At 44.1% G+C, this 14411-nt stretch overlaps 1 protein-coding gene across 5 annotated transcripts in view; it reads left to right on the forward strand.

Moving 5' to 3' along the window:
* The window catches only part of NEK11 (NIMA related kinase 11), a 203233-nt gene that overhangs the window by 175627 nt on the left and 13195 nt on the right, over nt 1-14411 (forward strand). Inside the window, exon 17 of one of the 5 annotated variants that reach the window (XM_033132585.1) lies at nt 5606-5742. The exons of 3 other annotated variants lie outside the window; for them this stretch is intronic. In XM_033132585.1, the coding sequence (XP_032988476.1) occupies nt 5606-5720 (115 nt within the window). In that variant the 3' untranslated portion in view covers nt 5721-5742. Of the gene's footprint in view, nt 1-4732; nt 4857-5605; nt 5743-14411 lie in introns of those variants that run through there. One more of the 5 variants, XM_033132586.1, reaches the window with a different exon arrangement.

The following is a 14411-nucleotide window of genomic DNA, read 5'->3' on the forward strand; positions in this document are numbered from 1 at the left end:
ACATACATTGCTGTAATGAGCAGAAGTGGATTTTAGAATATGAACTACCTGATTTTGCAATGTGGCTGCTCTTCACACGCTGTGGTCTTAGGTGAGTCCCTTTGCCTCTCCACGTCTCACCTGTAAAATGGAGGAATAATGAGCATAAGTATTAAATCGCCCTCTGTTTAGTGCTAAGTGGGTACCCAATAAATGCTAGAAGCCTCCCTTCTCACACATCTTTCTTTACCCTTTCAATTGCCATTCAAGGGCCCCTGACTTTATGAGTTGGTGTCCAAATGACTATGAAAATGCATGTTCTGTTAGGTTTTTTTACTACACAAATTTGAAATCCTGTTTCTAAGGAAACGATCCAAAAGAGGCCTTATAGCTATTGTCAGCTGCAAAACAGATGTCCAAGGTTGGGGAGCGGAGGGAGGTGGGGGCACGGGATCAAGGATTTCTTGGGCGACGTTATGCCCACAGTGCCAAGGTTTCTTCAGTCTTCCTAGTGTCTCCTGCTTATTCCTCTTCTGTTTTTTAAATAAAATTTGTTGGGGAATGTTGGGGAACAGTGTGTTTTTCTGGGGCCCATCAGCTCCAGGTCGTTGTCCTTCAATCTAGTTGTGGAGGGTATAGCTCAGCTCCAAGTCCAGTTGCCATTTTCAATCTTTAGTTGCAGGAGGCGCAGCCCACCATCCCATGTGGGAGTTGAACTGGAAACCTTGTAGTGGAGAGCTCACGCTCTAACCAACTGAGCCATCTGGCCTCCCATGTTGATTCTTCTTTGTTCATGCTTTTTTCTTTTATTTTTTAGAGCCATAAATCAAATATATGTCTTTGATTGCTATTAAGACCATGCCTGAATTGTAGTAAACTTGTACTTTTCCCAGCAGGGGGCAATAGGCATTATTTTGAAACAATTAAGTATGTGTATGATATAATTATAATAATGAACACAGTTGTTTCTATGTTATTTGGAAATATCTACAATCTGTTCTGTGCTGACAACACCACCAGGTACTGCAGGATCTGCAGGAAGTCTGTTTATTGCTGTATTTGTTGAGTTTTGACTCTAATAGTTTTCAATTTCCCAAATTAGAAAAAGAAAGTCAGCATGCAGCCTGACCCTTTCAATTCTCAGCCATGGAATAAACTGTCACATCTGGGCTCCCAACTCATGGGACCCTGGGGATGAGGCAGGCTCCCTCTGACAGTACAATGTGAAGACATTGGCAAAGAAATCATCTAAATGAATGTTATTTTGGATTAGAGATAAGGTGAGATAGAGCCAGGGCGTTGCAGCTGTGTGTGAGGAGCATGGGTGGGCAAGTCGCCCTGTGCGACCTGAGTGGGGGAAGGGAACAGCCAGAAGCACTCTGGGCGGAGTCACGTACAGAATAATGGGCCAAACCTTAGAGAAAATGGAAGAATACTAGAGTCCTAGTGTTTAAACTCCATAGCACAGAGAAGGTGTTTTCTGTCCGCCTGTGCCGACAGGAGCTGGGCTGGTCTTTTCTCTAGGTGCGCATCCTTGGTGTCTGTGTGTGTGTCCACATTTCCTCTTCTCATAAAAAGATGCCAGTCAGATTGGATCAGGGCTCACCTTAAGGGCCTCGTTGAAACTGCATCACCCCTTTGAAATTCTTATCTCCAAAAACAGAGTCACATTCTGAACTTTGGGGAGTTAGGACTTCAACATATGAATTTGGGGGGGTACACAATTCATACCATAACATCAGGTGTTTTCATTATCTGAAGTGCAAGTACTTTCTAACGGCCTTTTCCCCCGGTCCTGAAGGGGAGGTATAAGTCTCCTGCAGGTACTTGCCTATCTCAAGACGGTACCATATAATGCCTCCCAAAAGACTTCTCACTGGGGACAGCGATGACCGTGGAATGTCCTAAGCTGTGGCTGGCAAACTTCTTTGCTTCGTGTCGTCTGTGACAGATAGCAGGACAAGCCTGACTCACTCACTCCCTTCCTCTAGGATGTTGGTCCACCCCCTGTGCCTAGATCCAGGCTCTCATGGGGCGCAGTTTCCCACCTGCCAGCGGTACCTCAGCCAGTGATGCCCAACTCACGCTTTGTCAAAAGGATTTGAAAAATCAACTTCACCAGTTGACGCATATGAATAGCACGTTTTGCTGAACAGAGTTTGCCTCCAACACCTGAGAGACATTCATTTAATCCACTTTTTAACACCAAATGCAATATTAATAGAATAACACAGAGAATATGAAGGTCTGAGAAAAAGTGAGGAAGTCAATTGTGTGGACATAGTTGCTGTGGGTGAGGGTATTCCGAGCTTCCCGGAAGCCAAGTCAAAAAAGGGAAATGTGATACAATTCCTAATTCTCATTATCAAGATGTGAATGTGTTATCAGTTCCTCAAGGAAGACAGAGCTTCTCACATGTGTTTCATAGAGAGCATATTGAGTGAACTCACATTCTCGATAACAGTTTTGCAGGAATCAGATATGACTTTCATGAACATGGCTTCTTTGGTGAGAAAGAGCTGTCCTGTGATGAACGAAGCCATGCAGTTTTCTAGGGGTCTAACTCTCTTCAAAGGTAAAGCGTGGAATACCTAGAGAATTTACAATCTGTTGATTTTAATTAGAATGAAATGTTTGCTTCTTGTTTTCAAATGAAAAGCATGTGACCCTTGAAGAAGGGACTAGCAAAACTGAAGGCAGATTTTGATTTACATTCTCTGAGGAATAAATGACAGGGATGCCCTTGGCTGGTTTGATGAGTATGTTTTCCTACTGCCACGCAGTAATTAACTAACAGTGTTTTGACTTTCTGTTTTTATGGTCAACTCAGAATCGAGGAGCGTTCAATACCATCACTGTTAGAGACGCACTGAGAAAAGCAGGGCACAGAATAACATCCATTAGTAACTCAGTGTGGAAGCTCATCAGTCTTCAGCCAGGACGTGGTTGGCCCATGTGTGCATGGTAGAATGTTATCCGTAATTGCCAGGAAAGAATATAATAAAACACGGCGGGGGTTCTTAACTCAGGGCTGTCTAAAACCAGCTCAAGGATTTGTTGGGTGTGCTCAACTTTACCCCACGGGCATACGAACAGTTTACAAATGCAGAATATGAAAACAATTCTGGTGACTGAATGAAAGGGGACAGGGGATGAGAGAGAGAGAGAGTTAGCACAAAAAATTTCCACCTCCTTCTCTAAGAATTGGGGCATATCCTCTTACAGTATGACAGTCTGGTCTAGATCTTTCTCCTCCTTGTGTGGTATACATTTTGCTGGTAGTCTTCTGCATGTCCCACTCTATTCTGGATGGGATGGTCTATTCTTTGTATCGGGACCCTTTTAGAATTTGAAATATTTATATTTGCACCTGAGGATTCTCAAGATTCAATTTAAGTGCAATCACTATTGGCTGGGTTTTCTAACTTAGGCACTCTGCGCCATGCTACGTGCTCCTTAATTCCCCCAGAAAGCTTAGAAGAGGAGAGGCCCAGGGCACAGGGATGCAGACCTCAAGGAAGGGCCAAGGCTAGGCTTGTGCTGATGTCTCTGAGCTTGGAGGAGGGGCTCTTGGGGTGGTACCAGCTTTGGAAGGAGAGAGTGCCCCCCACTGGTGCCCGTGCCACTAAGGAAGGACAGTAAGGATGGGTCTGCACGTGCTGGAGAAACCACACATGGGATTCAGTTGCTGCTGGCAGGAAGCTGTGTTGTCAGCAAGCCATTCACTGGAACTGGAGAGCAAGTCCCTTTTGTCCCCTGCAGCTTTCTCCCTGTAGCACCCACCGTTGAAGAAGCCTAATAGGGAGCAGCGGGCAAAGCTAAAATACGGTCAGCAGAGCTTGGGGCCAGTGTCGCAAGACCAAGTACAGGGGAGTGGGTTTGGAGCTGAGGCAGTAGCTTAATAACTGGCACAACTTGCCAGCCCATCACACACCAGAGGCATTCTTGGAGCAGACCATGTTTATATGCTTCTTCTCCAGGAAACTTGAACGGCTCCTTCAGCATCTTTAGTGGAAAAAAGCCTTGGTATTCGGTGGTCCTGGAACAATCCTCTCCGAGTTCCCATGTTCATATTTCTTTTTAAGTCATCAACACAAAGGCATAAAGATTTTTATGGCTTTTTATGTACATATATATAAAGATAATTCTCAAAAAGCTGTTTGTTTTCTTTCATACACCAGGTAGACAATAGTTTGATGGTTATTATAAATACATGGTTCAAACAGCCTAATTTCTTAAAAAAGGAAAGAAACATTATGCCTCTCTGATTTTCTATGCAAATAGAACTTTTTAATGCAGATGAAGGCATGAATTAAGCATACAAACAGCCTAATTCCTAATCATCATATTTTTAATGATCCCTAATTAGAGCAAAATTTAAAGTGACTACAATATTAGAAACTTTTCTCACGTATCCTTTATTTGTATCTATCACTCATAAAGCTAACCCCACATGCCCCCCCCGGCTTTAAAGGAACACACCGTTTTACTCATATTGAACCTATTTGTTAAATGCAAACACCTTTCCTAGGTATAGACACAGAGGATACATTCAACAGCTTCATCAGGTGACAAAATTCTTAAGACCCGCTCTTCTGTCTTGTCCTTTTGATTATGTTTTGAAAAGGAGAACATTCCTTAACTAGTTTTCCTAAGGCTCTTAGCCTGAGCTCTTGCTCCTACCTTGAATGTGTGAGTGTGTGTGCGCATGCGCATGTGTTTACTGGTATCTGTCATGTCTCTCTGTCCTTAGGAAGAAACTGAGGGAAATGTAGGTGTCCCAGCATCATTGGATCGGAGAGGTGGAAAATGTTCCTGTCAACTTCAGCTTATGAATTTTTTAAGTTAGCATTTCTACTTCCCTTTATTTACAAGGACTGATGGCGAAGAAATCCTCCCACAGGATTAAGTATAAAAATGTCCTGGTTCCTACACATATATTAACAATCCTAACTTTGCTGGAATGGAGCAATATTCAGAAACAGTTCAGTGGAACATGGAGACGTTGTAGAGAACCTTTAAAATGGCTTAACTGCAAACGAAGCTGTGAGGCCGCAAAGCCTGGACTGAAACTGTAATCCTGGGCCTTCAGGAAATAGTTCCCATTTCGTGCTTCTCATCTGATACAGAAAATAATGAGATGAGGCCTTACTCCCACCAGCTGCAGGCTGTGGGCTTCCTCAGGACTGAACCTAAGGCAGGCGATTGCCACTTAACAACCCTGGGGATTTATAGCCAAAGGACAGAGTGAAGGGTCAGTGGATGGAAAATTACCAAGCAGAACTTGCTTAGGTATAAAGAGGGGAGGGATTCTTGCTGAGCTGGGCTTGGTAGATGTTGGCTCACAATCTCAGGAACTTCCTGGGTGAAATACAAAACAAGCTCTCCTGCACAGAGGACAAGGCCAGACCAAAGAAAGAGGTAGACTCCAGATTGGTAGGTGGCAGTTTTGATGAGCAAGGGAACTTACGGGGCTTGTCTTAGAAGGCCACTAGACAAGTAGTTCTGCATACCCACCTGCCAAATCGTAAATGTTTATATAGAGGCCTTGACTGCATTCAGTTGCGTATACCACCCATCTGGTTGTGACCACCTTACTCTCTCAAGGCTGTGTTCTTAAAAACAGCTCCCGCTGCGGGAACGGTGGGGAGACAGTACTTTCCAATCACAGAGGAGGACGTGAGGAGCCTCTGATTGCTCCGGGTGCAGTTCTTCGGTCAACTGGTATCACCTCTTCTTGATTACCTCCTCCAACGGTAAGCCAAGACTGCAGCCGGGAATGAGGCCTGGTGGAGAAGAGGACTCAAAGGAGCCTGACCACAGTTTGGTCAAGAAGGGAATCCTTAGGGAAGCAGGATTCCACATGTAAGGAGGCTTTTAAAATCCACTCTTCTCCAAGGACACCCATCGTTTCCCGATCGTAAGAGCTCATCCTTGCTCTGAGAAATTCTTCCATACATATTTATGTTCTAATTTCTTTTCCTTCTGTTATTTCATTTTCCTTTGCAAATCCAGTTATTCTTGTTGTGTTTCATTAGGAAATCTATTTTATCTTCTGACTTTGCTTCTACTCAGCAACACTGTGGTGAAATTGACTTTTGAGAAATGAAAAATGTGGTTTGAATTGATCATGGGAAGCATCGTTGTAATTCAGCCAGGAAGGACCTCATCGAGCGATCCACATTTCATGGTGCGTTATTTAATGGCGCTTAGAGAACCGAAGGAAAAGCAAGGGGATTTATTTATACTTATTTCATACATATGTCGATCAGAGGGGAGACCCAGTGTAGGACACACTCTCTGTAGTCCAGTGTCCACCACTGGGCACGCCCCTTCCCCATTCCGGAATCAGTTTCCTTGTCTATAAAGTCAGTGTGTTCCCTTAGAGGACTCCTCGGGTTCCATACAGGACTATTCAAAAATTTCGTAACTCTGCTTTTTAAATCATTCTATCCCTCTATGGATTGCATGTTCTTATTATAAAATATCCATCTTGAAGCCATTATACAGGGTCAAATATGAGTGATGATAAATCAATCTGAAAATAATGACTTAATGTCAAACTTGTGTCTGAAAAGCTCAGTTTTCCATGCATGTTTATGTTTTGTAGTTTAAGATATATTGAATCCAAGGAGATGTGTGCAAGAATGTTCAAAACAGCTCTATTAATAAAAGTGGGTGTGACGTTAGGGACACCCTTACTTAAGTACTGATATGTACTTAAGCATGAGAATTCATGATGGAATAAAAACAGTAAAAATCAATGACCTATAGAAGCAAAGGGGATATATATATATATATATATATATATATATATATATATATATCAACAATTCTGAGCAAAAAAGGCAAGCAAAATACTAAGTATAATACTGCTTACTTAAAGTGTAAAAATACGTAAAACAGTACCACTTATTTCTGAGGGATACATATTTACATATATAGTAAAAGTATTTTTAAAATGCTTGGCGATGATAAAGCACCAGATTCAGAATAGTGGTCACCGCTGGGACTTGGGAGGGGGTTATGATGTGGGAGGGAAACTCATGGAGCTTCAGCCGTCTTTGCTAATGCTGGATTCCTTAAACTGGGGACTCGATATGTGAGGGCTCACTGTATTATACGTTACACTTTTTTGTATATCTTAAAACATCTAACGACATTCTTGTGATAAAGGTGGGAGGGCCATGAAAAGACATTTCACCCATTTATTTGTAAAAATTAGAAATAGACTCTCAGCAAGTTGCTCTAATTTTTTTAGTAGCAAAGACTAACAGGCGTTTAAAATCTTCTTGCTACCTGCCCCCAAATTATAATACACCAAACAAACAAAGCCAACACACAAAAAGCTTCCTGTGTGCACGTTGCCAAAAGAATTACTGGTCCAATACCAGTGTCTTGAACTGCAACTACTTACGTACGTAATTGCTATTGTTATTCACTTACAATTTATGCTGTTTTGAAAAACGTTTATAAAAACCTATGTGAGTAGTGAGATATAAAATTGGGACTGGATGCCAGAGTCACAAACGAACAGTTTGTAGATAAGCACCAGCTCAGCCCTGAGCTTCCAGGTAGCCCAGATAAGAAGAGAAACGCTCTGAGTTACAGAAGCCAGCTCAGTAGGAGAGTTCATTTTTTCTTGGTTCTGAAATTTGGAGAAGAATTAATTACAGGGATCCTTACGTAAAGGACACGGAAGCATTTTGAGTGGTGCTTCTGGTGATTTGCTCTCGAGAGTGGCTCCTTGTTACTCCTCCGTTTCACACAGCCTGCAGAATGATCTGGTTACAGTAGCAAGGCTGAGACCACGTCAACCCTCCAAAGGCCTCCCCTTGTGCCCAGGGTCACGTCAGGATGCCTCACCTTGGCCTTCGAGGTCCCTGCCGCTGCCTGAGCATCCGTCCTCATCTCCTATCATTCTTCTCTGAATTAGGCCCCAACCACCCCAGTCTTCTTTTCTTCCATACAGAGCTTGTAGGTCCTGGGCGTTTCCTCTGCCCTCCATTGGGAATGCTCTTCTCCCAGGTTCTGGCATGGATGACTCTTCTCTGCCATTCAAGTCTCCATTCAAATGTCATCCCTGGCCCCACCCCGGAGAGAGCTTTTCCTTTGTTAGATTAGCAAAAGGAGCCTTCCTCCTCCAGTACCGTCCCTGGGCCCCAGGCAAGAGGGGTGCACTGGGCCCGTGCTGTAGAGGGTGCCACTTTGGTCATCCTGCAGCCACATCCCTCCCCATGGAGGAACACATCCATGGGGCTGAGGGGACTTGCATACCCAGAGCCTGTGTCTCCATGGTACCTGCTTAGATGATGCCATGGATACCTGGGACCTGCAGTTCTCTGCCCAAATGGCCCAAGCCCACTTCCAGAGTCATGTGCGTCTGCCTCAGGTCCTTCCTCCCAGATGTGGTCTGTGCTGCTGGTCAGCACACCCCGAAGCCTGAGGGGGGTGGGGACGGGCACAGAGTGGCTATTTGCGGAAGGCACGGGTGCATCCTGGACATAGGGGCTGAGGTATCAAATGTGTGTGCAAAAACCCCCTCACAGTGGGAGGTGGAGCCAGGCTGGGAAGAGAAGGGGACAGGCCAACAGCTAGGGATAAGGTTCCAGGGGCTGGCTCACCCAGCTCTGCCTTATTCCACTGCAGAATTCTGAGGAGTCTGAGAAGCTCGAATGCAAACCTGACCTTCCAGGGCTTTGTAAAGTTAATTTGTCAAGGTAAAAAGATAGATCATATTTTCTTTAACAGTGTGTTAGTTAAGTTCGTAGCTTTAATCATGCAGACCTGTATGGGTCTCCATTTGCACTCTAGCCATGTCCCCACAATGTTAGAAGCAGGAGGAATTGCCAGCATGTGCCAAGGTACTGGGGCACCGAATAGCATTCTGGAGAACCATGTGGGGGACTTTAGCAGAAGGCAGAAGCTTCTATCAAGGGTCTATTAGGGTCTATCAAGAAGATCGGGGAGCTGGTTCAAAGGAAGGGCCCTGTGGTCAAACAGGGGGCCTGTACCAAATCCCCTAGAAACATCTTTTCTACCTCCACCCTTATAGGGGGTCCAAACCCCCTTCTCGCAGCCCTGCTTTCTGTCTTCCATTTCCCTGGTTTGTTTTCTTTGTAGCATTGACAAAAGTCTAAAATTACCTTATGTGTTTGTTTACTGATTTAATATCTAGAACATGAATTCTGTGAGGTCAGAGGCTCATGGCTGCCTTCCCAGCACTTGGCATGTAGTAAGTGCTCATTAAAAATGTGCTTCGGTGCTGTCTTGTTCCAGGACTGTGCTGGATGCAAAGATGACTAAGGAAGGTCCTCTGTCCCCAGTGGGCTCCAAGTCAAGTAGGGCAGCAGACTTGAACACACCGAAGTCCTTTGCTTTCAGTTGCATACTCCTTACGTGGTTAATTAATCTGGAAACAAAAATATATGTGTAGCCGTTACTGGGGAACTTTTACTGAGCAGAGAAATGGTTTGCAAGGCCAATCAGCTCCAAGGCAAGGGAGAAATACTTTTCGGTTAGTCCTTCTAAAGCCGTAGGGATATAGGAGCTTTTCAACTTGACGACTCGTCAGCACTAGTGGAAACTCATTCCTTCTCCCTCTCCCTGAAGAGAAATGGCTTGTTGTTTTTCTAGGAGGGAGAATATGTTCAAATTTTCTGCTGTGAAGCGAAAATATTGTTTAGAACAGGAGGCTAAAATCCCTCCGTTGCTGCTGTCTCTCTTAGCTCCCACAGCAGATGGTGACATCTGTTGAACAGCACTGTCTTGGCTGCTCAGACCTTCCGAGGAGCTGAGGGCCTCTGGAGTCACCCTTCCCCAAGGCCTTACTGATGCGGGCTGCAGGGCAGCTGGGGCTTTCCACAGCTGTGGGTAGATTTCCATTGCTTTCTAGATGGCCCCAGGTGTGCAAGTGTGACAGAAGACAGCAGGAAACACAGTCCCTTTCATGTAGAATTAAAAAGCGGGGAGAAGGGGGCTTGTTTCTTCCTACTCAGAGACATGTAAGAGGTTATTTTTATCCAAAGATGGTCGTACAGGCTCCATAAAGCCAAGCCATTTGAGGTAGGGATGCAAATATCATAAGAAATACTGAGAACTACACTTAATTGGAGCTTTATCTTGAAAAACAACTAAAAATCACAAAAGTGATCTTGTACTTGGCGAAATTAGGTCGTAATTTCACTGTGTGCCAATTCTTGGAACAAGCACATATATTTTAAATAAAATTGTGTGACATTAACGTATTTCTTTTTTATTTGCCTTTCAAGGTATCTATTCATTCATCTAATAAGTATTTGTTGTGTATTTGCAATGTGCCAGTCACTGACTGTTCCACGCAGTGAGATCAGTGAACAAAAATGGTGAAAATAATCCCTGCCCTATGGACCTTATATTCGTGGAGTGATTGACAAATCATAAAATATTAGGAAAAAGTAGAGAATGCTAGAAGATAACAAGTGCTAAGAAAAAAATACGAAGCAGAGAAGGCAGATAGACAGTACAGAATTGGGGTAAAGATTAGCTCCTGGTTGTAAAGAGGGTGGTCAAGGTAGGTCTCTCTGAAAAGATCACCTGAGGGAAAAGACTTAGGGGAGAGGAGGGAGGGAGATATGCTATCTGGAGAAAGAGCATTCTAGTCAGAAGGAACAGCAAGTGCAAAGGCCCTGGGGTGGGATGTGCCTCGTATGTTTGAGGCACATCAAGGGGGCCAATGTAGCTGGAATGAAATGAGTCAGGGGAAGGAAGTAAGAGAGGTGTTTGGCGAGGTATATGGGAAGATCGTTCAGGATATTGTAGACCAGTGGAAGAACATTGATTTCACTCTGAGTGAGATGAGAAAGCCACTAGAAGGTTCTGAGCAGAGGAGTGAAGGGATCTGGCTCACTCTGGCTACTGAGCTATTTATTGCGTCACAGGTAAGAGACTGCAGTAGCCTGGACCAGGGTGGTAGTGGTGGAAATGGTGACTAGTGTTGGGATTCTGGATTCATTTTGAAAATGGAACTGATAGGATTTACTAACTGGTCTGATTATGAGAGACACTGGACTATCTGGAGTAGGAGGACAGAGAGGAATCAAGGATGACTCCAAGGTTTTCGGCCTGAGCAATTGGAAGTCAGGACCTGGTATGAACAGAAATGGGGAAGCCTGCAGCATTAGAGTGTTTTAGAGGGAAGATCAGAAATTCAGTTGGGCATGATAATTATAAGATGACTGGCTGTTATCAAGGAGAGATATCAAGTAGGTAGAATGCTCATGACATTCTTTCCTGAGCCTCTGGAAACTTACTTCACAAGCTGCCTCTTTTCCTAAGAGGCGCTCTTATTTCTTACAGTCACTGGGAACAAAGCTGTGGGGAAGAATCATGAATGAAGCACCTGAAGGTGACAAGATACTACCATTACTACTAGGGCATTTTTTGGACTCAAGAAAAGGGAGAATCTTCTTGATCCGGTTAGTTCGGTTCTCGAATAATGCTCCAAGATAATGGAAGGCTCTAGTCCTATCTCTCAGGCTAATACATAAAAGGAGGGATAGCCAGAGGGTGGGTGGGAGTTGGTAACTCCTATAGTCAAGGGCAACGCAAATGGAACACAGGCTGTGGGGAGGCGAGAAGAGGCGGCTTTGGGTTAAGCTATAAGAAAGAAGCGGAGACTCAATGCAGTTAACTCTCAGAGGGCCAAGGGTCTCGCGGCCTTAAAAGACTGGAGCCCCGAATCGGACCGACTGACAGTATTTATTGATTACACACAAGGAAGTTACATTGTTTAAGACACAGTCTGTAAAACTCAATCACTACGTCAGAAAATGATTTCAAACCAAAATTTTTTGTCCCAAAACAGCCGGAGCCTATAGTCCCATGATGACTAAGGTGCAGTATGCACCTTCCTGGGGGAGAGAGTCTCTCGCGGTGAAACTGTTCCATGAGCTGAGCAGAAAGAGCTTGATCTTATCGCTCTAATGGGCCTCTCTCACAATTAGGTGAGAGGGAGCAGCAGGAGAAAGCAGCAGCTTCTCTCAAAACGGGAGGAAGGAGGGGCAAGGCTCCTTCTTGTTTCCCTTGTAACAGCTCACTGGGGGTCTCAGCGGGGTCCCATCTGGCTTGAGTTGTTCCTCCCATGAGGAATCTTACTCGTCTTTGACTGCAAACCCTTCTTTTGGAGACCAAACAGAGAGACACAAGGTGTAACAAACTCAGTCCCAGAGAAGCACAGTCCCACAGACTCTTCTTTCCTTAAGGAAAGGTGCAGGAGGGAAAAAACGGCTAGACTATTGTGTGAACACATCTCCCCCTTTTTGTTTTTGTAGAGTGAGAAACACAGACCGCGCAGTTTCTTCATTTACTGCCCGTCGGAGGGCGGTTTGTCCACATCCGAGGACTAAACAAAACAAACAAAGCACAATAAGCAATACAGCAATTGCACCAGCAAACCCACCACCCAAAGTCTTTATCCATTTAACAGGGTTTAGAGTTGAGTCCTTCTGTAGCCGCAGAAAGTGTTTCTTCTCCGGCGAGAAGCTGTAAGTTGGCACTGGACATCTGGTCAACTTCTTGTTGTAATTGAATAATGTCCACAGTGAGATTAGGAACATGTCCCAAAAGATGGGCTCGCACCTCAGACCAAGGGGTACGAGTCTGATTATAAGAAAATGGGGTTACACAATAAGGGATACATTCCAATCACATTTAAGAGTAATTATTGTACGAAGATTTTCCAAGTGATCACCAAGAGAAACAACAGTTGTTTCTAAATCAGTTAATCTTACATTAATCTCTTGATCTATCTTAACTTGTTGATTCCAAGTTTTACTAGCATTTTCATGCCATTTTTGTACAAACTCTGTGGTTTGAACAGTTTGATGAAGAGCAACACCAGAAACAGCAGCAACAGTGGTTACAGCAATTATTCCCATAATACCAGCAATTAACAAACCAATAAATCTTTTAGCTCTATGTACAATCTTATGAAGCAATTGAAGAACAATGTGAACAGTGGGAGAGCCCTCCCACACTTGGGGGGGCGTGGACAGGAATCCATAGACCCCTTCTTTTTCTCAAGATCATAACCTTATCTTGAGATGAATTATAAATTGAAGAATCTGTACAGGTAAAAAGACGACATTGAGGACATCCAACAACGTTAAGCGATGAATTAGCTATAAATTTTCCAACCAAAAAAACATAGGGGGTTTTAAGACACGCCTATAGATTAAACATCTGTGTCTCTTCAAATCGGAAGATATATTGTTTATTATCATCTTTAGTATAATTTCCATTATACAATTTAATTGGGCCCAAGGCTAAGGCAACTTTCCACAAGGTCTTTTGTACTGGACCCCAAATAGGAGTAATCATTCTTAATTGTGGTGGGGCCAAAACTTTATCTATCTAATAAACTGAAATATCAAATGAAGATTTAATAATCTTGGAAAAATCTCCTGATGTAAAATGATTTCTTAAAGATTGAGGATCAGAACATTTCTTTTCAGAACAGGCACGAATGGCAATGCCATAAGGTCCCCAATCAACTATAGTACCTAAAGAGGAACGGGATAACACTCGATCTAAACTTCCCCTGCATTCTTCCCAATGAATGAGGGAATGAGTGTCAACCCATTTATCCTGAGGACATGGATGAAGTGGAGGAGGAAAAAGATGAGTACTCAACCCTTCTGTCTGAAATCCTTTGCCTGAAAGCATAAACAAATCTCTATAGGTATCATTTTCTTCTCCCTTGGGAACTACCCAAACTTGATCAAGAACAGGAATGCATGGAGGAAGACGTGCAAAGCAAAGTGGTGGATATACATGTATGACTGTATGACCAGAAAGTGTAAACTCTCGGCCTTCTTCTTCAGGAAATCCTGGACCTCTTTGATCCTCGGGTCCTGGAAACCAGGAGCTATCATTAATATAAACTAAAGGAGGAGCATCATTCCAAGTCACAGGTGTCAGCAATGGGGGATTGGGAACATAAGCCCAATCAGTAAAATTATCAGCCTGAACACCCAATGGAAGGCAACTTACAACTGTGAGAACAGCCATCATGGACACTAGCATATTAGTGGCCGTTTTGGAAAGCTTTTTTTTCAATCAACTTTTTCTCAGCCTCAGGAGACAACTTTCTAAGTTGCACTCGAATCAGGAGCTCTGGCTGAGGATGACATAGGATCATGTCAACCGTCGGCACCACGCAGTTCCGCTTCAGGTGATGGCGGGGGAGTCGCCACAGGTGGAGGCCGGCAAGGCTGGCGCAGCATCTGAGGAGCCGGAGGCCGGTAATGAGGACCCATGAAGCGGTGCAGCCCATGGTATTGGTCCCTCGGCGGAGTCATCCGGTGGGTGGCATACACACTGGCGACCAGTGGTGATTTGGCACGGCGGGTGATTATCACATTAGGCTGGGGATCGGGATCCATGGTACAGCT

This window comes from Rhinolophus ferrumequinum, chromosome 17 (genome assembly GCF_004115265.2).
Source record: "Rhinolophus ferrumequinum isolate MPI-CBG mRhiFer1 chromosome 17, mRhiFer1_v1.p, whole genome shotgun sequence".
NCBI classification, from domain to species: Eukaryota; Metazoa; Chordata; class Mammalia; order Chiroptera; family Rhinolophidae; genus Rhinolophus; species Rhinolophus ferrumequinum.